General features: G+C 32.0%; 4 protein-coding genes across 4 annotated transcripts; 2 read left to right on the top strand and 2 right to left on the bottom strand.

Moving 5' to 3' along the window:
• Positions 1-6,210: 6,210 nt before the first annotated feature.
• Positions 6,211-9,364, bottom strand: LOC116770475 (uncharacterized). The gene is made up of 5 exons (XM_032661967.2): positions 9,111-9,364; positions 8,898-9,022; positions 8,772-8,829; positions 7,042-8,706; positions 6,211-6,958 (listed from the first exon to the last, which is right to left on the bottom strand). The coding sequence occupies exons 1-5, from the start codon at positions 9,235-9,237 to the stop codon at positions 6,864-6,866; spliced, it is 2,070 nt and encodes a 689-aa protein (XP_032517858.1). The 5' UTR covers positions 9,238-9,364; the 3' UTR covers positions 6,211-6,863.
• A 248-nt stretch (positions 9,365-9,612) lies between these two features.
• On the top strand, positions 9,613-12,994 carry LOC116770449 (uncharacterized). The gene is made up of 9 exons (XM_032661926.2): positions 9,613-9,932; positions 10,025-10,105; positions 10,186-10,295; positions 10,540-10,710; positions 12,106-12,180; positions 12,371-12,487; positions 12,578-12,631; positions 12,705-12,749; positions 12,843-12,994. The coding sequence occupies exons 1-9, from the start codon at positions 9,770-9,772 to the stop codon at positions 12,936-12,938; spliced, it is 912 nt and encodes a 303-aa protein (XP_032517817.1). The 5' UTR covers positions 9,613-9,769; the 3' UTR covers positions 12,939-12,994.
• Positions 12,995-13,045: 51 nt separating this feature from the next.
• LOC116770447 (malate dehydrogenase, mitochondrial-like) lies at positions 13,046-16,201 on the bottom strand. The gene is made up of 8 exons (XM_032661924.2): positions 15,940-16,201; positions 15,531-15,694; positions 15,341-15,448; positions 14,978-15,241; positions 14,696-14,914; positions 14,498-14,623; positions 14,144-14,290; positions 13,046-13,599 (listed from the first exon to the last, which is right to left on the bottom strand). Exons 1-8 carry the CDS (start codon positions 16,121-16,123, stop codon positions 13,405-13,407), a joined length of 1,407 nt encoding a protein of 468 aa, XP_032517815.2. The 5' UTR covers positions 16,124-16,201; the 3' UTR covers positions 13,046-13,404.
• Positions 16,202-18,059: 1,858 nt separating this feature from the next.
• Positions 18,060-19,896, top strand: LOC116770448 (uncharacterized). Its single transcript, XM_032661925.2, has 4 exons — positions 18,060-19,061; positions 19,127-19,195; positions 19,429-19,518; positions 19,820-19,896. The coding sequence occupies exons 1-4, from the start codon at positions 18,060-18,062 to the stop codon at positions 19,877-19,879; spliced, it is 1,221 nt and encodes a 406-aa protein (XP_032517816.2). The 3' UTR covers positions 19,880-19,896.
• The last annotated feature ends 3,752 nt before the right edge of the window (positions 19,897-23,648 follow it).

Here is a 23,648-nt window from a genome sequence, read left to right on the forward strand (position 1 = left end):
ATCGAAGATATATACATTAATATTTATTTATATGTATATATAAATATCTTATTTATTGTTTCTTAACAAAACTTTTACTTACCGAATCTCTCTGGTGCACCAATTGAGGATAGTTTTTAACAAGCCACTCAACTATATCTATGAAGTTGTAGAAGACAGCCTTGTGTAAAAGGCCAACACCAGCCTCGTCGTAACACATCACGTACTTTTGGTGGTTGTATTCACCTTCCAAAAGTGTCTAAAATATTTAAGAGACATGTGATGTTTAGAGATATAATTTATGATTACATATCTAAAGGATTTTTTAGTTTACACACAGTAAATTAAGGAGCAATAACATAACATTTTAATCTGAAATATATTTTAACATTATATTGTTCATTTATTAAGAAAGTTTATAAGCTATTTATCGGCTCAAATTAACGAGAGCGGAGCGTCAACCAAATGAAAAAAAATCCCTTTTGACATTATTGTACTAGAAAAAATTGAAATGGAAAATATTTTGGAATGTATTTTCAAAAAAAAAAAAATAATTTTCAAAATAATTGCGGCTAAAAAATTGTATGACATAATCTAAGTTTTCATATTTGTTATTTAACAAACCCAAATTTCATTTATTATAATTCTTAGCCTTAATTTGCATTAAATATTAATTTGTAAGTAAAAAAGTAAGTATCGAAACTGCTTTACAACTGTAAACGTAGAGAACAGCATGTTGACACTCAAATATTTGAATAACGTTACCTGTAACTCTAACAGAGATCCTTTGCTAGTAGCTTCATGCAACGCATTACATTTTGCTATCAAATTTATATGGTATTTTGATAATGGCAGTGCCTCCGCCTCTTCTAGCAAGCGGCGGCCGTGTCCCGCGAGTATAGCTCGCTCCAGCTTGCAATTCGGTCCGCTAAGGGCCCATTGACGAAGTTTAGTTTGTGTCACTGCTGCTATCGCTTGGAAGGTTATTTTAATTTCATTAGCCTTATTTTATAAAACCATTTTATGATCTTTTTTGTGCTTTATAATGCCATTTCATATATATATATATATATACATTTTTTGAATATAACATGGAAATAAAGGTGTTTTTTTGTACCCACGGAGTTAGGAAATACCTTTTTAAAATTTCGCTTAGAGAAAAATTTTAGTGTATCTATTAGAAGTTCATATAAATACAGAGGCCGATAGATTTAAAAAAGGCTTTTCTTAAGTTACAGTCAATGTACTTTTTATCTAAAATTAAAAATCATATGATCTCAATCCCAAAATGAAGAAAAACATTTTTTTATGATTTTTTTTATGATTTTTTTATGATTTTTTTAGGAATACACGGGAATATTAAATCATCATCAGCCTATAGACACTGCTGAGCAAAGGCCTCTTCTCACAAGGAGAAGGTTAAGTATTAATTATATAACATTTACAACATATTTATCTAAGAGAAGTAAATAAAGTACAAATGAGTTTAATAAAATTTCATTTAAATGTATTTTCTTGGCTTAAACAAAGACATTACTTACCAGATACTTGCAAAAAAAGTGTCTTTACATCCTGGTTATTATAATGTGCTTATTAAATAAATAACAGTTTATTACATCCAGAACAATTAATATACGTAGCAGTGCTACGAATCGCTACGAAGTGCTACAATCATATTATACCTACCTGATTATTTCCTGCTAGTCGTCGATTTAGGTTTTTATTATAAAAATTAAATGACTAGTGTAGTGTTTAACGGTAGATTCAATAACTGAATAAGCTTTTATTAAAACCCGACTTCAACGCAGTTTGTTATCAGATGGATTTCCAAGAGTATCTGATTATATACAGAATGTTTTTTTTTTGTAAATTTTGTCTTGTTTTTTTTTTGAAAATTAATTAAAAAAAATATATACCTATAATAGAAGCTTATCATTAACATCATGATAATAGTGTAATACATAAATTTATTACGTATATACATTATACAGGATTGAAATTCATTGCAAAATTATATATCTTAGTATTTAGTTTATTAATATAAATATTATTTTACTCTTCACAAACATCCTGTATCTTCAATTTCTTGAACATCGCGATATAACAAGATTTACAACTTTACAGTCCTATAAAATATCGCGATTGACCTTAGCCCTTGCCCTGCACACAGACTTCGCTCTAATAATTGTTACAAAGTTCATGTCAAACTAACCTGACCGCGTTCGTTCAGAGTGAATTTTTATGCAAATACTCACCGTCGTTTGCATTAATTTCATTTTTTCATATTAACGTTGTGAAATATGTTAGAATTTATTGTTCTTAAAATAAAGCATTCGATATTCGGAGCGTGAGAGGTTTTAATATAACATCTTTATAATTAGGTTTCATGACTTCGTGTGACCAAAAATAAGTATTATTTATTTATACTTTTATGCCAGGTTTTAATGCAATGTTTGCACATTCATTAAGAATAAAATATATTTATTTTTTGGTTGTAATTTTGTATGCTTTATTCTTTCTCTTTCAAGTGAAGGATAATTAATTAATTATGTGATGTCATTTTCTTACAATTGTATGGCATTGAAAATGAATGTGTCGAATATTTTCAAACGGCAATAGGAAGAATGATGTTAAGTATTCGGTTGGTCTTGAAAAAGTTATGATAGGAATTTCTTCAGAGTAGTCAAAAGACATTTGTACGATTTATTCAAGAAAACATTAGAATTTTCTAGTAATTATAGATAAAGGTATAATCAAAGCGTTATACGGGTGTTCTATATAGCTATCAGACATAGTTCTGTCAGGATAATTGATGTTGACACGTTTCCATGTCACGGGTGAACACCCTCCGGCGTGTGTGTCGTCGAACTGGTATCAATATTAAATAGGTCGATTCGAGAACTTTGTTATACACAAGTGTCCAACAAATCAATAATAGTTTATCCGAAAAATATTAGTTTCATTTAAATGAATATAACTCGCGAAAATTTAGTTCTCAAATCAATAATATTAAATAAATATCCTATACTAAAACTAAAAATGTAATTTTGTCAAATAAATGTTGTATAATAATCTTTATTTTATAAAGTATTTATCGGATATAAACTCGATTGATGCCTTCCAGATGTTTTAAGAAAATCATCTGATATGAATTTCTTATTTTTCATTTTTTTTATAAACATCATAAATTATTTCATACTAATCAGATTATTTTTTGTTATTTTGTAATATTCCTTTCATATCTCTTTGGATGCAAGGACAAAAATCAATGAACCTAAAATTTTAAAAGCTGAACTTATATAACAGTCTAGTTATTGGGTTCTCCCATATAACATATACATCAAATAATTTTTATAATTGGGAGTAATGTATAGATGAAAAGGAAAAGTCCTACATAAAACTCTAAAGGGAACCGCAAAATAAATGAAAATTAATATTAATAATAGACATATAGCAGGGTATACAACCAATACGTTACACGCTCATAGATAAACTATTTTCTCTTTTTGCACACAAATTGTATTATAAGTAAGATGGCTCATTTATTTCTATAAATAAATTACCACATTTAACCCTTTGATTAGTTTCCAATGTGTATTTCAAATCAATACAATTACTTACATGTTTCAGAAACAGAGATGTCATTTATAAAAAATATTTGTATGCCAAAAAGAGTAAATGCTCTACACTTCGTTTTATTTATTTACACTGTTGCTATAGTTTGAATTGAGCTTTGAGATAAATGCTTGTATTTTTTTTTTATCAAATACGCTTTCCACGCGACGCCACGCTAAGGTCGCGTTCATGTGCATTTTATTAAAATATTGTATAATTTTGATATTAACATTTTTTTTTAACGTTAAAGATCCTGAACACGGCATACCACAATACATTATGTTTTAAATTTATTTCGAGATGGAAACCGCGAAAAAGTTTTTATTTAATGCATTAAAGACCTTTTTGAATATTTTTAAAAAATAATTAAAAAGGAGTTGCCTTTTAATAGATATAGATACTATTGCCGCGAGCCGCGTTGCTCACATTTCACTATTATCAGGTGCGGGTCATTAAAACCCGTATCGTTTTCAACATTATCAGTGGTACACGGTTGCGATTTATACGCATACTTCCACTAAGTTCCGCTTTAAACCTTGTTGCATAAATTATAAGGGCTAATTTTGAATCATTTCGCATTATAGAAATGACTAATATTACCAAAGGTATCGCAAGGTTCAAGTTTACGGCCTAACAGACGGATAAAACATGTAGTTATGTGCCTAGAAACTGTCGATAACTTAGTTTGTTATGTTTACAAATATAAGATTCATACAGTCAGTTTAATATTTCCATATTTTTTTACATAGTTTAATATAATAAATTTTGCTAATAAATTATATGTTAAATGCTCATATACCACGGTGGTCGCAGACTGTAGAACGTGTTACGTGATCGGACGTACACGCGATTTACAGGCCGTGTCCAGCCAAGCCCTTTCAGCTTGTTTATCATAGCAAGCTGTGCTTTTATTGCAAATCGTACTATTATACTTTTTTGTTTAAACTAGGCTATAATACCTCGAATGTTAACTCTGTCGGCTATTGTTTTAATTTCTTTGAAAGATAACTTATTCGATGTTTTGCTCACATTTTCGGCTATTATTTATCTGTCCTAATATTTTTATATATAGAGACTACAAAACAAATGTACTTCCAAATCGTTATGGTTCCTGCATGATTGAACAACAAACACAAATACATACGTACATTCGGACCCACAACAGTATTAGTTTAGGATAAATTAATTATGAACAAAATAGATATAATGTAATAAATAAGAATATGCTTTATGTAGTCCCTTAGCTAGCAGGCATTAATTTGAATGACCTAGTAGGAACAAACAAATTTATTAGTATAATTTAAAATGATCTTACCTCTTGGGGCATTAAAGTGTTTGTATACAAGTGCGCCATGTTTTCTAGTGTTGCATTCCATCAGTCGATGCTTATCGTCCATTATTTAGATGCACTATATTTTAAGTCTAAATTATTTACTAGTTCCCAAAATAATAAGTTTCATTCTATTAACATCAAAGTATAAATAATTTTTGCGACGATCGTTTAGTCAGAACATATTATATAAAGATTACTTTTCTTAATTCTTTGATTAAATCTTCAATTGAATCCCAAAGTGTAGAAAGTCGAAATTTGACAATGTACTTACACTTTTGTTGTTTTTACTTCAAAACAAAAGTCAACAATATCTTAAACTTTTATGTAATATTTTTGAGAACTTAATTGACTTATATAAAAGATATTTTCATTAAAATTAAGTTAAAACATACCGTCCTACCAAACATAGAACGCAAGGTGAAGAAAGCTAGTAAAATACATTTATTGTTAATCTATTTGAATATGGAACATGTCGTCGAGTAGACATTGTAAAGGTATCAATAAATAAATACGGTGCATGTATTAAAGTATTTCCATTTTACAATTTAATGTCACACACAGAACGTGGTCATTTGAAACTAGGCAATCGATTTTATAGTCCATTGGCACGGACGATCGAAATCATTATCAAATATGTATTGTTTCGTCCGACTGACATTATTACTGAAAGCTCACCACAACTATGTGCTTCTTTTTGACCAAATTTGTTATACGGAATTATCATTATAATATTGCTTTATTTCTTTATTTATAACGTACAACGTAAAATGTTCTTATTCATATCTGTGCTGTTAAGATAAAAATCTATCTATGTGCTTATTTTCACCAAGCTATGTTCAGTTTGACGTTTTGATTTCCTGGTCACTATAACTACTCATTTAAGATCCCGATTTTATTTTAGCTAGCTTCTTAGAAGACAAATAGTGGAAACTAAACTGTACAAATCTTTTAGAATATGAAAACTGAAGGCATTATTAGGCAGCAATCACAATTCTCACTCTATTTATTCGAATTCTAGCGGTATACTAATGATAAATTTATTTCGCGCGAGGTACTTTTAAAACGACAATGGGTACAAATCTTCAAACAAGTTTTACATAAAAAAATCGGAAACGTAATTAAAATTTAAGCGTATATAAGACACATATATATAACTAATGAAATACTGGTATCTCATTATTAATTCATGATCATAGTCTTCAATACTGTATTGTATTTTGCTTGTAATACATATTATTTTAGTTGAGGTTTAAAAAGAGGTTTTAGTTGTATTAAATAAAATATACATTTATAGTAACCAACATCTACTCATTTGTCCAAACATAAAATATATAAATAGTTATCATAAAATTTAAAATGCATGAATAACCCGGCTTTTATTATGGGTTTCTACTGAAAATTTGCGTGCGTGTTCCGTGAAATTAATAGCATAACTTGACATCATCATTGTTCGTGATGTGGCAAGATGTTAAAAACGAAACTATTCGTAAAAACGCGTTATTAATGACCGGTGAGGTGGCAGACGTTTTTAAATTAATTAAATTACAAATTGGTTACAGTGTATACGTTGAAAAGAATTCTGTTATACATTAATATATAGTTTACGTCGCTAATGGTTAAATCTTCAAAAGTTCCCAAAAGTAAAGTACTAACTTTGTAATAATAATACGTAAAATTTAAGAGGCTTTGATCTTTTATCCAAAAATAATCATCATTCATTACTAAAAATATTAGATGAAAATCTTCAGACGATGTATTCTAGGTTAAAAAAAGGGCTCATACATATGTTTGATATATATTATTAAAAAGTAATAACACAAAACTATGTAGAATTTGTATTATCTTGTAAATAGAAAAAGATATTATATGTTGGTTATAACGTGAAGATAACTTGTTTATCTAATGTTAATGAATCAAAACATAGCTACTTTGAAATTTATACTTCACTGTTTGAAAGTGTGATGTTTATATTCAAACCAACGTCTTTCTTTTGTGGATTAACTTCAGGTTTTGTATCTGTGATGTCTCGATCTGTAAATAATTCGAATCATGTAACTTATAGTACGATCATTAACATTTTCTGTATCATTTAATTGGACGTAATCTAAAAATACCTTGATTTAATTGTACATTGAGTATGCGATGATATAATTCGTTAAACTTTTTCTGTCGACGCATATTCGAGGGAGATTTTACTACTAGTGTTGGTAACAAAATATAGTGCTCGAGATTAGGCTCCTCTTTAGTACAGCTTTTTTTTCGTGAAGAATTCTTCTTTACTACGAGGCGAGGATTTTTATTTCTAACCTTTTCTGATGTTTTACTACTATTTCTTGCCAGTTCATCGTCAATTTTACCAGAGTAATTTGGTTCCGTCAAAGGACACCTCTGAGCTTTGCTAGGGCTACATGCATGATAGCAACAAGTTGGTTCTCTATTCCCCGTAGAATTGTCTGCTGCATAACTCGTGCCTGGTGAGCAGTCATCTTGTCTGAATTGCTTCCTATTTCTTGTTTCTGGAAAAATTAGACGATCATGGCTTCTGTGTTGTCTATGAGAATGTCGCTCATTACGTCTCCTCTCTGAAACGAACTCGTTAACAGCGTTATGATCGCTGAGAGCTACTTCTCTTTCGTCTGTATTTTGTCTGCTTTTGTGACTTGCTACGATTATATCACCGGTTTTACCTAAAGGTCGACAACTTTCATGACGATGGTTTAATTTAACTATACGGTAATGTCGCCGTCTTCTGCGTTCAACATGAGCTACACGTTCTCTTAGTAAACTATCAATTAAACGTTGCAGTTCGGATCTTGGTCCATATCTTTCAGGGTGACCCATACGTCGAGCAAGGCGTGCATTAGGCCAGTGAGTGCGGCATACATCTTCCCATATAATATCACTTAGCACAGCTTCTCGAGATGGTGTTAACTTAATGCCATCGTCTCGCGGAGCAAACTCCCCTTGAGCCAAGTAATGTACAGTGTCCATTAGACGATAATCTCGAACTGGATTTAATTTATGTCTTATTTTATGTACCCTTTCAGCAGCCATCTTAGACCCAGCATCTCGCTTACAAGGCACGGATGCACACTGTCGTCTACCTCTTGCAGTAATACCATCATATAATGTGAAATCACGGCCATATTGTTCTGAATTATGTTCTTTTTGTATAGTTGTAGCTTTGCTTGCGGACAACGGAGCGGGTTGTTGAGTGTAACGCTGGAATGCGGAAGTTTTTGGCACGTGGCTATATTCAACGTAGCTACATCCAGGACTTGGGTTGTTTGAATTAACTCTCATTATATGATTCTTAGATTCTTCGTCAGACGAAGACAATGGAATACTGGGATCTAGGGACCGGAAAACCATTTCTTGTCTCAGCAGTTTTCTTTCTAAGTGTTCAATTCGTCTGTTTAAATTAACAATATTGTGAGGAGGAATATCGTCAGGTGGGTTTGTGACAACTAAGGTGCCGATGTCAACTTTGTTTAAATTGCATTCTTTGGTATTTTTACTGTGATTAGGGCGTGACATATTTAAAGGGGGTTGAGTATAAACGTAACATTTTTCGGCTGATCTCTTTTTTGGATTATAGACGACATTTTGATAAGAAACATCTGTATTTGAACATTTTGAATTCTGTAGTGTAGAACTCTCTGCTGGGAGAGAACTACTTGAACTTTTGCCAGTAATTATTTCACTTTTTGTTGAATCAACATATACCGTTGGTCCCCAAACTATAGAGTTAACTGTATTTGAATCATCTTCGCTGAAACCTAAATTTTTGTTTTATTATATATCTAACATATTAATTTTATGTGCTTGGTCAAATATTACTTACACGTTGTATGCGATGAATGATCTCCTATGGCAAGCCTTGAACCAGATCTTTCAGTATGCTATGGGAAGAGAGACCTTAAATCGAATTAATAGAATACTTTGGAATCAAATAAAATAGTGATAATACCTTTTTTGTATGAAATCTACTTTTCTCGGCAATATATAAAGTTTTAATTGCAGGTGCTCTTGGTTTTATGGAAACTAAAACTTTTTGGGATGAATTGTCATAAGGCGATCCTCTTTGAAAAATTTCTAAAGAACAAAAAGAAAAATGTACACGATTTTTGACATCATGAGAAAATATTATATTAATATTTTATCCCTATCGATGTATACATACCTAGTAACAGTTTTTTAGGTGGGTGAGAGGAACCCTCAGCAAAGGAATCGTAATCAACTTCACGTATAAATTTTTCCTCTTGTATCGATTTCAGTTTCTTCTTGGATGGAGACTGTTTATTTTCCATCACATAGTATTTTCCTTTTTCCGAGCATTATTCCTCAATTTATATTTGAGTAAGTTCCAAAAATCAACGATAATTTAATAAGAATATATCAATACATAATTTTAGTACACTGACGTGATTTGCATATTTATTCTTCTACCAATCTACTTGGATATGTTCAAGGAGGCTAAAAGTATTGAAAAATTTATAAAATTAAACTTTAATCAAAAAATCAATTTCAATTTATACCAAGCCTAAATACTTTTCTTTTTGCTTTGTAATACAAATGAAAAGCATTATCAGAAAAAAGTGTTTTATTCTTACACATTTTCTCACTATCATTTCTTTAGCTTGTTAGTATAGACTTTTTAATACGGTTGATTTCAAAAATAGAAAGTATGAAAAACAAGAAAGTTAACTGTCAAAATTTCAAAGCGTGACATATCAATCAGCCGTTTGTACTTTTCTAAAAATTGTTAGCCAATTTTCTGGTGACAAAAAGTGAGTGTTTATCGTGCAATAAAACGTATGGATGCTTGAGTTTTTATAGAGCATGTCTGATCAAGAAAAAAAGGGTGTGTCTAGTGCCATCGGCAGCTCTGTAGTCATGGTTGAACAGACGACGGACGGTCGGCATAAACAACCATACAGACCCACCGAGCTTCAAGATGACAACGAGATGTATCAAAAACGATCGAAAGCACCCGTTGTACCTTGTAATTATTAAAGTGATACCTTCATTATTTGACATTTATAAATGAATTTGTTATTTAGATTTTTTAGTTTAAATCCAAGTTTTTACTTACAGCTGTAGCTGAGGAATTGAAACATATAAATGAAGAATCAGCAAATGCCATTGCGGAGAAGAGAGAACGGAAGGAGTGTGAAGGTACAGTTGGAAGAAGTGTACAAAAGTCAAAGAACAATATATTTGCATTTATTGACTGAGGATCTCCTTATATTTTGCAGCCATGTCTTCTGAAAAGCACAAGCATGCCAAAAAATTATCCTCAAATACCAAAAGACGAGAATCTTCGCCAGAGTCTATTGCTATGTCTGCTATTGATGTGGACAAAAAGGTAAATATATAAAATCTTATTTATTACTGAATGACATGCAATGCATGTAGTCTATTGGTAATAAAGATAAACTTTGTACACGCTTAAATAATGATATAATCACTGAATTTTTTCACGGCTTTTATTGTAACAATGTCATAATTGGAAATACCCGATCAATAAAAGATTAATGTTTAACTTGTTTCGTTTCTCTAATGTAAACTAACGAATTTAATATTTTCTTCAATGATGTGATATTTCCCAGAGAATGCTACCACCATCGCAACCTATTCCCCTAGACGTAGATACAGCGCTTTCTGGGGCACATGACCTAACTGTAGAAAAGAATGCACCCAGGAAACCTGACGAAGACAGCATTACCGAAGAAATTGCAGAATTGCGGACTCCCGAATTGGAGAAGAAACATTCAAACTGGGTGGGTATCCTACCCATAAGATATCTATAGTAGTTGCGCGGCAGCCCGCTCAGTAGTTTCGGACTAAATATTTCCAATTGATTATAAGTTAATGGAAAGTATATGGTGGTTGTATTTTTGTAGTCGGATGATGAAGCGGCTGGCGGGCTGCCGCGCAGCGACTCGCGGTCGTCGCGCGTCTCTCGCATGGTGCGGCAGTTCTTCTGCTGCGGTGTGGCTTATGAGGCACCTTCAGAGGACAATATCTCCGACCACCGCAAAGTTGCCATATAGACATCCCTGGCGTCACTGAGCTCTTTCAATTTTTGTCCGTTTGTTACTCAGCTGGCTATTCTCGACTGTAGTTTAGTTTAAGACAGTTTTGCATAGGCTCTTGCGGTTAAGCTATAAATGAGAATACATATTTGTTTCAAGCTAATCCATAGCAGGGTGAAATTTGATAACAGTGCTATACGCGAACGGTGACGGTTGAGGATGGCCAGCTAAAAGGACGGATATCTTAGGAGTTAGCATTGCACGTGTTCTTTGCTGTGTAAATAAAATAATATAAAAATATTCATTGATTGGTAGCCAAATTTGTGAAGGATTTTTTATACTGTTATGGATTCATGGTATGAATGCGATTAAGTGTCATGCTTTACCGAAATGCTCACCTGTCTTAGAGAATGTTACCTAATCTTGCTCAACCAAAAGCTAAATATCATGTTGTGGTTTTTCTATTTATTATAAATTGTGCATGTATTGATATTAGAATATTAATATTATATTGTAACTTTTAATGAACCTGGTTTTTTATTTAAGCAGTAGTTATAAATAATTACAAAAGTATTACGAATTTCCACATGTGCTTTTTGCTTTTTTAATAAATTACTTATCAATTGTTGCCCAAGATTAAGCTAAGCTTGAACATTTCGTTCGTTCATTAAAATATTATTTTAAACGTACGTATTTATGCAAGTCAAAACTTTAGGAATATATGTGTCGGTTCTGTGAAATGTGATATTTATTGTGGCTTGATACATATTTAACAATCCGCGTTGTATTTCTATCAAGAGCCCAAACAACCTTGCCGAAGAACTAATTATTTTTGCAAAAGATTTGCATTGTTCATCGCAAGTGTATTTGCATTGTTCATTGGATAGATTTAAGACTATGTTGCGTCCTCATTCCCTTTTCTTCTCTTTGGCCAAGTTCATTGAGACCAGAGTTAATCTTTATTAAGAAATTTTATGTACGATCTAAGATGTTTGTTGTGACTCAAAAGTGACTCAAAAATAGCCTTTTTTAAAATAAGAAAATAAAAAAACACGTTGTTACTAATATCCGTAATTATAGACATGACGTTTAATACTTTAATCCAATATGAAATAAGTTTTAATTTGCAAAAAATTTCAGAAGACAAATTCACCGAAGGCTAAAAGAGAAATATCCTGGGAGGATAAAGAATATCAAGATAATGTAATTTTAAAAGTAAGTATAATTTATAAAAGATAATTAAATTAACAAGACACACCAAAGTCATGGAATAATGGAATAATAAATGGAAAAATTGTTACGATAGTTATATGTACATATATATATCGTCACAATTATATCATGTATATTATAAAAAAGTCTAAAATAATATGGTTTTTATAATCATACATGTAATAAAATTTAGGAAATGATAGCCAGAAGCGAAATCTGGATGTTAGATCGCAAAGCCTCGGTTGGTCCTTGCTATCGTCCTGGGATGCCCTTCGAAGGACCTTCTGGCATCACAATTTGCTTACCAAAGGTTATTTTTTTATTTTTTTATTTTACTTAAGTAGCAAATGCAAAGTTTAATTTTGATTTCATTTTGTATTTTTTTTTTCTTTATGTATAGAAATCTCTAAAAACTATCAGCCAACCATCTGGAATAAGCATCAATATATCAAAGGTAAATAATATATCAGCTCGAAAGATTTGTTTGTAACTGTCTCACTTAACATTTGTCACATTAAAAATTCTAGAAATGCATTGTTAACAAGGATAAGAAATCGGAGGCAGCTGTCCAGGTATTGTGGTCTTATTTTATATTTTATATCTCGTTTAATATATTAGAATTATACAATTTATTTTTATTAGTGTAAGAACTTTTTTTGTCTCAGGGCAACTGCGAATGTTCCTTCAACAAATTTCTCACTAACGTGAAAGAGAAATTTTACAATCTACAAAATAAAATTAAAAATGTTCTTCATGTATAAACGTCAAACGTTTTACATTTTATGATTATTTATGGTCTATGTGCTAATTTTTTTTTTTAATAAAATATACAACATTATACTTTTTTTTGTTTTTTTTTTTAATGATATTTAACGTATTCGGACAGCAAAAATTCATATAAAAAATATTACTATAAAAAAATTTCAGAAGTCGAACCAGACACCAAAAACAAAACTGGTTGTAAACACAGTTGCAGGGGATTATTAAATTCAGAATTCAGATAGGTTGCTCCTGTGTTTCATCCTTATAATTTCAAGTTCTCGGTGAGGTCCACATTATAACATCAACCAACCTCAATGAGCAATCTTACTCCTTTCCTTTGACTGAAATATCGAACTAGGTTCATACCATAAAGTTTGATATACAGGCAGTTTACTATTCATATCTCGTCCTCTTATACGTAAGACATAGTCTCATTAGGTTGGCGTCACTAATACCAGTAATAGATTAAAAATCTCCCTTCTTTTCTCGTAAGGCCTGTTGAATTCGCACGCTTCGTGGCACGTTACAAACACTACAGGCGGCGCTCCTCAACGGCATTTGATGTGTAAGGTTCGAGGCTCGTTTGGCATCATAGTCGGCTTCCCGCGGCCTCCAGCACAGCGCTGTACTACCGCACATGCAGGTCATCTCACGACAGATCTGATGATATATATGTTTCATTAAGACAATACTGTCTCCACCAGAAAGGGATTTATTAAAACTAAAAATATTAAATCGAAATCATATTGACATTGCATCGTTTTTAAAAATGGAATAAATATGTCTCACAAAACTAAAAGGAACTCTAAGAGTTATAACAGTATGAATATAGCTCTAAATCTTTGATTAGTGACTATTGTTGTGGTGAGCTAGAGGTTAAATTCCCGCACTCGTGCGTGAGGGTGCGAATTCAAAACCTGGCAAGCATCAATGTGATTTTTCCCGAGTTATATGTATTTCATAAGAGTATTTAGATACACCTGCAGGCGGTAAGGAAAACATCGTGAGGAAAACTGGACTTATAATTTCGAATAATAAGTTTGAAATCACTAATCCGACTTGACAAACGTGGTGATTAATGCTCTAACCTTCTCTATGTAAGAAGAGACCTTTGGTCAGCAGTTGGCACCGATAGGCTAAATATTAGATATTTTATTCATGAATTAGAGTTCATTGTTCAATATTATGCCTATAAAGTACTAACGGAGGCGAGGTATTCATCTCGGCAAGCGTCGGGACAGTCACAGGTCCAGTTAGTTGGTGGTACGCAGGGAACTATGGGCGGAGTGTAGCATGTGCTGGGATGAATAGTGCATCCATAACAGCAGCACTGCTGGCACATCGTGTACACCTGGAAAATAAAGTTACTTGATGATTATCAAATAATCTTTAATAAAATGGGATTTCAGTCCATATCTTAAAATTATGATTTGGTTCAATATAGATAGTAGTACATATTTGTGCTTACTAAAAGAGTGTTTGTTAAAATAACTAATATGAAGAAGCAAGTCATAATCATAATAATTAGTTTTATGACATAAAAACTAAGTGTACTTACGAGCCAAATTGCACGAGCGATTTCATTACGGACATACGGTAGACAGTGGCATAAGAGACAGTTTTCAAATTTAGAAAGCTCTGGTATACCTAAATTCTTTTCTACACCAGCTGGTCCGAGGATAACCTGATCAATATATAATTTGAAAGAATAATTATGTTATTTATGAAACTTAACAAAACTGTCATTAGTCCTTACCTCACTAGCAAAAAATTGACATCCCGGAGCACATGTTCCGAGACTGTCTACATAAGCACACTGCACAACGTTCTTCCTACCCTGTAAACCTTTCACCACATTGATCGTAGTACGAGCCACAGCAAAGGCTCCCGAAAGACATGCAGTTGCTGTCGCGCAACCTTTAGCAGCGCATACAGCTTCGTTGCCGCTCATTATACATGAGGTAGCACATTCCGTCTGAGATAATTATAGTAATCAGAAAAGTTTATAAAAAATATATAATTTAACGAAGTATATTACCTGTTCCTGCGACAGTGTGCAAGGATGTACAGCTGCGGAGAGTACGGGAACCATGGTCTCTGGAGTAGCGCCTCCTACCACCGGAACTCTAACTGACTCTGGCGGTACTCTAAGAAAATCTGCCAAGACCGTATTAGCTCGCACACAGTTCAGCTCTACACATCCAAGTAGAAATCTTGGATTGTATTGCGAACGTAGTCTTTGTATCTCGCTGACTAACGGAACCATACTCTCCACTGGTTCCGTGGCTACGATTGTAAATGCCTATAAATATGTTAATAAAATTTAAAGAAGACAAACGAGTAAGGGTTTGTGAATTTGAGATATGAGATTCTGAAAGAAACATTTAAGATTCGTTATTACCTGGGGACATGTGTTACAAATTTGTAATGCAATCTCTGTGACAATTGGGGCACTATTTTCAAATGAATCGCATTCGTTTCGAGCGACTATTACAACAACTCTTGAGCCCTAAAAGTATACAAAAATATGAGAACATGAACATAATATTCAATATAGTCGTTCATTCATTTCTGTAGTAATAAATTAATACCTTGAGAGCATCGCAAAGCATATGTCTGCCAGAGAAAGAAGAGACCTTACATTTTGTATCAACGTGACTCAACTCCATGCCGTAGCCACAAGTTGCACAAATATCATAAAGTGCTATCTCATCTAATAATGGACATTGTTTTAGAAGAAGAGCGAGTGGCTGACCTAGTTTACAAATAAACAATATTATAAAAAATTCGTAGATATTTTTTGTTATAGACTACCATAGAACCTCTTGAAGTCGAACTCGGTGGGTGACGGCAAAAAACTCAACTATAGGCTTTTTGACCTAAAGAGGTTTTCGGTTAAAGGGAATGTTGATGCGAAATAAAGAGGCAGAATTCTTATACAATTTGAGTTAGAGATATATTTTATGCATTTGATTTTAGCGTTTTTATATAAATAACCACCTGTGCAACCTCCAGCTCCACATATCGTAACTTTCATTCCAGAAGGGCAAGTACTGTATTTTCTTTTTATGTGTACGTTTAATAACTGCAAACCAGGTACTTTTGGAAATTTTTGAGAAATGATGTGATTTATATACAATTGAGAAGACATTCGACCAAACGTACACAAAAATTTAGAAACCATTTTACTATTTTTTTTTACACTTTATTTAATTTTTTATATTTAGGGGCGAAGATTGAAAAGTTAATTTAGTTTGAATGACGTTTGTTATGTCAGACAAAGCTGACAGCATAAAAATATTTATTTCAGGATATTTTTGCAGTGTTTACTGTTGAAGCCATTAAAATCTCTTTATAGTCTAGGGAGGAAAATTAAAGTCACTTTAAAAATTGAAGCCCTCATTCTATAAAGAAAAATAAAATCCAGCTAAGCTTTTAGAAGCTGGCATTAGTATTGTCTAAATATAACTTAATAAACTAGTATTTTCTTATGCTCCTTCTTGGTTCTATTTTTATAAACAACTGAAAACAATGAAAACAATGGTACAAGCACAAAATAAGAGAGAAGGCATAAGATTTTCACACTCACGTTTATCTCATAACGTTTTAAAGGTTTTTGTACTAGAATAAATTGATTTTTATATATTAAATAAGCCTACACGTCGCAGATGCTAATAGCTACAGTGATTTAATTTTTATTAAATTAAATTTTGGTTTATGAATGTATATTAATATAAAATACAGTTTAAGTGAAGAGACGAAACCTCTTAGCATTCAATGGATTCACCGTGCGGGTGCCGGGTCCATCGCGTTGCAGGGAGAGGAGCATCAACAGTGCCTGGGACTTGCGATCCAGGTGTAAGTTTAAGGGGCCCCTATCTAAAGCGCGTTAAACGCTCACCTCCACTGTCCAAGCTCCTCTCCCTACCTAACCAAATTTGAAAAAACCTACTAGGGCTGCCTTCAAAGTACGTTCCAAGAATGAATTGATGTGAGTTCTGGACAGGCTCAAGTCTTTTAGTAGGTTATAGAGAGATTTAGCCGTTATACCTCTCGTACCGACTTCTACCGCTTATAAAACCACGACTAACCTATTTCGAGTGAGTTCGTTGGTGAGCTCGTAATATTTGTTGTCCTTGATGGTATGGTGTTTGGGGGTGTTGGTTTCCCAAGGAACCGTAAGCTCTATCATCACAACGCGCTTTAAAATTCGCGAATACATAAATATTTCTGGTCTGGACGCACAAATATCCTAGGGGATTTTGTACTGTTTTTTTTACGTATCCATGATTAAAGTCCAATCCGAAGCCGCTTTATGGATGGAGTAAGGCTTGACATTTGATTTTATAGCCCTAGTGCCACAAAACCTATTGATCGCTCATTTGTGGTTATTTTCTTTTGCGCTCTGGCTACCGAAAGACTAACCGCTTCACGTATGATTTTCAGAACCCTATCGTGACGATGCGAGTATTGACCGCTATCCAGGAGTACCTTACATCCCACTAACAAATGCTTAGCAGTTTCAACTGCCTTCCCACAGATATAGCAAGTCTTTTTCGGTACCTTTACCCCATCTTACTAAATTACTCTGATCTGGGAGAGTCATTTGGAACTCATTATTATTATGAAACTTTTTCAGAATACAATACTTGTTGGTCTTATAATTTTAGTATAAGTTATTTTTCCATGTATCGTGGTTTTCTCTAGATAATCGCTTTGATACCAATGAAACCGAAAAGTCCCTCCCCCCAAAAACTATAAGTCAATGATTACTATACTAACTGTTATTTTATTCTATATAAGAACTTAGTTGAAGATTTTATTGGCTATCAAAATACCTCAGTGGTATGTTCCCGATGTGAATTGCCTGTTATTATGTAACATAAAATGGTAATTAAGTCCAGTTACATGGAAAAAAACTTGTCGTTACAAAATTATTTATTATACCGCGCATTTAAAAACCCAAATAAAATATGAATGTTTGATTACTTGGCAACAGTTAGTTAGAATATTGTAATTTGCCACCCTTTCCATTGCACTTGAATAGCTTTTGCCGTCAGTCAAACTGTTTTCAGCTATGATTCACCTTCAAAGGCTCTGCTGAAAAACCATTTAGTAATATGTTTAAATCATTGAAAGTATTTCTATTTTCAAGTTCTGTTGAATTACCTCTCATGCAGAATATTATCAAACCGCTATATTTTGTGATATCGTTATTCGGATTGTTCCCATACAGTGTTCAATTTTCAAAATCTAAAAGTTTTTTAAAAATTAAAAATAAATCCGTATATGTGAATTCCTTATGTGGTATATCAATAATTTTGACTATGATAGCTTTCACGATATTACATGTACAATACATATTTTTCTCGACCGAATATATTGGGATGACTGAAGATTTTGTTCCTCAAATGAACTATGTCATAGAAATTGTTGCTCTGGTGATATTTTGTATAACAGCTTATATATGCGCGTTTATAAATCGAGAAGTATACATCAAGATAATAAATAGTCTCGGTACAACGTGGGTCGAAATGCCACCAGGACGAAACTGTGAAACAATACTAAGACGGCTTCAATTCCAATCGAGTATTATAGTCATGACTGTTTTATTATTACTATTATTACTTCAAATTTGTGTTAACTTTTCACGTAATAATAGTGTATGGAAAATTATTTTAGTGGCAACGACTTTTAATTTACCTCAAATGATACAGTTCGTATCAATCGCCTTTTACTATGTCCTCATTATGATGGTAGTCGCTATATTGGCTAACATAAACGATATTTTCCTTGAACTCGACAGTAATCGGAATATCAAAACAGATGGTTTCATAAAAGTTAAACCGAAAACTACATTGAGCCTTCGACAGTTAGAATTAGCTTACATAAAAGCATTTGAAATAAAAACCTACATTAACAGAGCTTTTCAAGCACCGATCTTAGCATCTTCTATTCAATGTTTTCATTCACTTATTTGTGAGGCTCATATAATATACCACGGCTTGGTAATCGATGGAACACTCACAACCCACGACTTCGTTAATTGTTCCATTTGGATTCTCTATCAAGTTCTAAAAGTCTACGTAATAGCACTTTCAGGCACCAGGTTAAAGGAGGAGGTTAGTTTATTGAAGGTTTTATACGTCATTTAACTTAATCTACTGAAAAATATTATCTTCCTTAGGCATTAAAAATTGGTCAGCGACTACACAACTTATCGATAGAAAAACAAGATTTGCGATCGTTTTTAGAGGTAATTAACTTTATTATTCCTTATTTAGAAGTTCAAATTCAAGACTATATGAGTACATTTCAAACGAAACTATATATGGAGGGTAAATATTCCTATACCTACTGTATTTAGTGCAAAACTAATATGTTTTAGGTTTATATAATATGAATCTTCTTGAACTTTATATATAAGTATAAAAGTCCAAGCATTCAACATTTGTGTTTAATATATATTAATATTAATATTTATTCCAGATACAACATTTTTCATCACTTATGACGTACCAAAGATTTGAATTGACCGCTTATGAATACTTTCAGCTTGATGGCACCCTATTATATAATGTAAGTTTGTCAATAATTAAAAAGTGCATGTATTCAACTTGTAAGAAGATATTAAGTTGTTTTGTTTTATGTGATGACTTCACTCTTAATTACCGTTTTGACTTGTCTCTTGTAATCTCCATAATCTTAACTTTAATTACGATTTGATAGATACAAAGAAACAGATTAAGTATTTGATGTGTGATTATAAATAGTAATACGATCTAACATGGAGAAATTCTTTTTTGGGAAATTAATAATGAGTCCAAAAAGGAGTATTATACATTTAAAATATAAAAAAAAAAACTGAAAATTGTTTCAGATGCTGACATCTGCAGCGATGTATTTAATAATTTTAGTGCAATTCGACAACCGACCTTAACATATTATTAAATTATGTAAATAAGATGTTCAATAAATTTATGTTTTGTTTACATTTCAAACTACATATTTAATACCAAACATTAAATCAATCCAGAATCAATTAGATTTTTTTCTGTATAAGGCTGTCGAAACACAATATCGCAACTTATAAATGCACAAACAATAATACTCATATGTACCTACTGTTAGGAGGACGGTCTGTTAGACTTATTTTTGAATTAAACTTAACTCCAAATTTAATTATACTTTTACTACGATCGAGGTTTCATAAACAGACATAGAGAGATAAAGTTAATTGGTTTCTAAAACAACGTCATAAATGAGTCGCGTCTTGCATTTAACTAACTTCAATATATAAATTTTGCTAAAAACATTAAAAACGCTTTATTGCAACTTTGCAACCTGAAGAAAAATACTAAGGAATGGAAATGATTAAGTATGCGTTAAGTATATACAAATAAGGGATATAAGAGTCTCGTTCTTTGGAGGCACCACTATCTAAGGTAAAATATAGCATAGGGATGTAGAAGAATTATGATTTAAAGTGAATTTTGGAAACACTGATAATCTAAGTATAAAAATAAGGACACAATTAAATATCTAATATATTGAGATTCCCGCTAAATATTTATTTAATATATTATCTATTACCTTGGTATTTTACGGATTCTGGTAAGGGTCATAGCCTTTAAATTTATTATTTAATTTTTACTTAAACTTTTATGTAACATTTTTTTCCATAAAATTATTGTGTTTGGAAAGTTATAAAGTTTATAGTTTGAAAAAGTTATAACCAATATCAATATCAGGGATGATTTCTCGTCGATATTTTAAAGGCAGCACCTATTTTACATTGTTCTAAAGTAATACGCTACCGGATAAGTAGATGTCGCTTGCGTTGTCTGATGAGCTCCTTGCTCTTGCCACCATTATCGACGGATTTAATTTGAACGCTCCACTGCAATATTGTTTTTATTGTGAATCCTTTAACTTGCTGAAATCTCCCGACACGAGACGCTATTTTGTGATATGCTATGATGTGTAAAGTTTCAATGCTTAGAGCTTAGGAATATCAATGCTTGAGAATTCATAATTTTATACCTATAAAAGATCTTTTTGCGATTCCCCTTTTTGTTAAATTAACCATTCTCCTTTCATATAATTTTTTATCATAAAAATTTTATCTCTTGGAGGAAACACCCTCCACCAGATTCTATGTAAATTTTATTAAAAATCTTGTTCATTGTGGTAAAGTTTTATTAAATACTTCCTTATCAGAACAATCGTCATTTGTAATATGAAACTTAGTATCTTTAGAACATTTAGTACAATATAATGGCTTGACAATAGTTCAATAGTTTTAAAAAAAATTATATATTTTTTTCTTAATTTGGTAATACCTTTGTCAACAATAAAATATTCATTAATGTTATCATGACATTTAATAGTTGGTTTAGTCGTAGCTGATTGTACAAATATCAATTTATTAATTCTTGATTTTTGGAAAATATCAAAGGCACTGAAACAAACGTCACAAACACATTTTGAGGTAAGTTCAGAGTTACTTCGGTTGATTATTACGATTTATTATTTGGATTATCTATATATTAGTATAAAAAAGTAAGTTTACATATAAAATAATCACTACTGATCATTTTAAACTTATAAATACTACTCCAAAGGAATAATATAATTATTGAACTTCTGATAGAACATCAAGTACCATCTTCAAAACTCTCTTCATTTCAACATCATTTTTGTTAACCTTCTGAAAGATGAGTGGTATGTTTCGGCTCGCCAAACAATTTTCTTAAATAGTCTTTCATATCAGGAAATTCACTAACAGTTCTAAGTATTTTATAGTTTTATAAATTTAGTTAAGAAATTTTTGGTGTGATTGAGATAAACGCCATGTTAGGAGAGATGCTATATCTCGTGATCTCCTGATCGAGTGAGAGAGTACTGTTTTATGTAAAACTGAAATCCATGCTGCCATAGAAACAATTTGGTAACTGTTCAATCACGCTTAAGAACGTCACATATTTCAGAGAAATAAATATATATACTGTGTAATTTATATAATAATGATTTCAGTGGGCTACATTTAAGTACCCATTTTATTCTTTTGTTATTTTTTAATATTTTTCATACAAATAAACAATCATTTGATTATTATTATTTAAAGAGAGTTTTCTATTTTCGCATACCTAAAAAAATATAAGGAAGTAGGTATAATTGAATCAGAGGACCATGGAAAAAATTTATAAAAGGCGTCTAGCTTGTGCTAGTTTTGTACTCGATTAGACCACAATTCGCGCCTGGGTTATCAGTTTCCTGAAAAGCTTGGTATTCCATTTTTTTTTTCAGGGAACAGGAGAGGGCAGGACAAAATTGGCTTACGATGTTCCTCGAAAGGAAAACGATATCTTCGTACACCCAGTTTTCTGTAACAAGAGACTAAAGTATCAACAGACAAGAAATGATTCCATTTTTTAAGCTTCTAGAAGTAGATTAAGTAAAAAATGATATGATAAATAAACCGCAAAATATTTTTAATGAGGATGAGACTAGAATGCAGGTAGTAAATATATTAAGGAAAGTTTGGACTGCAAAAGGAACTAGAGAAGTTAACGTGACAAAAGTATGAGAAACTTTTTACTTGATTACTCTTTGCGATGCAGAGGGAAGTATTTTACCTCCGTATTAATAATAAAAGAGTAAGCTGAGTTTACATATAAAAAACTGAGTTTACATATGACCTTCCACATGTATCCGATGTTTATATAACAAGTCGCTTTATAGAAATTTAAAATTTCTTATGAGATGGTGATATTTAAGATTTTAGCGTGTACACATTTAAATGAAACTAACATACTTTCATCTCGTCTTCCCTTGAAGATGGTGGCTGCAAAGGTATGATTGAAACCCTGTCTGAAAAACTTACATTCAATTTCTTATGAAATGATTCGAAAAGATAATTTCATCAAGAAAACCAAAAAAGCTAAAACTATATAGAATGTTGCGGATACATTGCTAACCTTGTTTGTGTAAGAAGGAAAGGAATCGGTGGGAAAAGGGAAAAGGGAGAGGACCGGCTCTCTCCAACGTCGGACGAAAAGCAGCCACTAAAGGCTACTTCTCATCGATCTTCTGTGAGAGGGTGCTACTTGTCCGGTCGAGCGAGCCCATGTTCGAACTGTAGTAACTTAATCACAGCTAGGTTCTACTACCTTAAAAAGTCGTGATTGTGGACAAAACCTCATCAATAATTCAACGAGTATCCCAGCTATATTACCAAATAAACTCTCCATTTCAGCTACAACAGATAACAAAGAGTACAACAAATATTTTGAAAAAATTAACCCGTTCTAATTTCCGACGCTACGTGCGTCTAAAAAATATATTTTTGTATTTTTAAAATATCTACTACCTAAAGGTAAAACATTCAGCGGGCATATTTAGAGTAGTAAATGTAAAAAGAAGGTTTAATATACTACTATTATCCCATAAATATATTGTTACGGTTCAAATAATATAATATTATTTATAAAAATATATTCGACATTTGGTTTATTGATTTGAAATTTAAGTTGCTCTCTTTGTTAACAATTTATTTAGACAAAAAAGCTCTTAAATATATTTAAAAAAAAGTAAAAAAACAAAATGACAGAAAAATATCCAAGTAGTCTTGTTGTTTGTTTAAAATATGGCCTGTCCTAGTATGCTTTGATATACTTACCCATCACATTTAGACACATTCTTTTTTG

The sequence above is a fragment of the Danaus plexippus genome (assembly GCF_018135715.1).
Source record: "Danaus plexippus chromosome 13 unlocalized genomic scaffold, MEX_DaPlex mxdp_15, whole genome shotgun sequence".
In the NCBI taxonomy this organism is placed as follows: Eukaryota; Metazoa; Arthropoda; class Insecta; order Lepidoptera; family Nymphalidae; genus Danaus; species Danaus plexippus.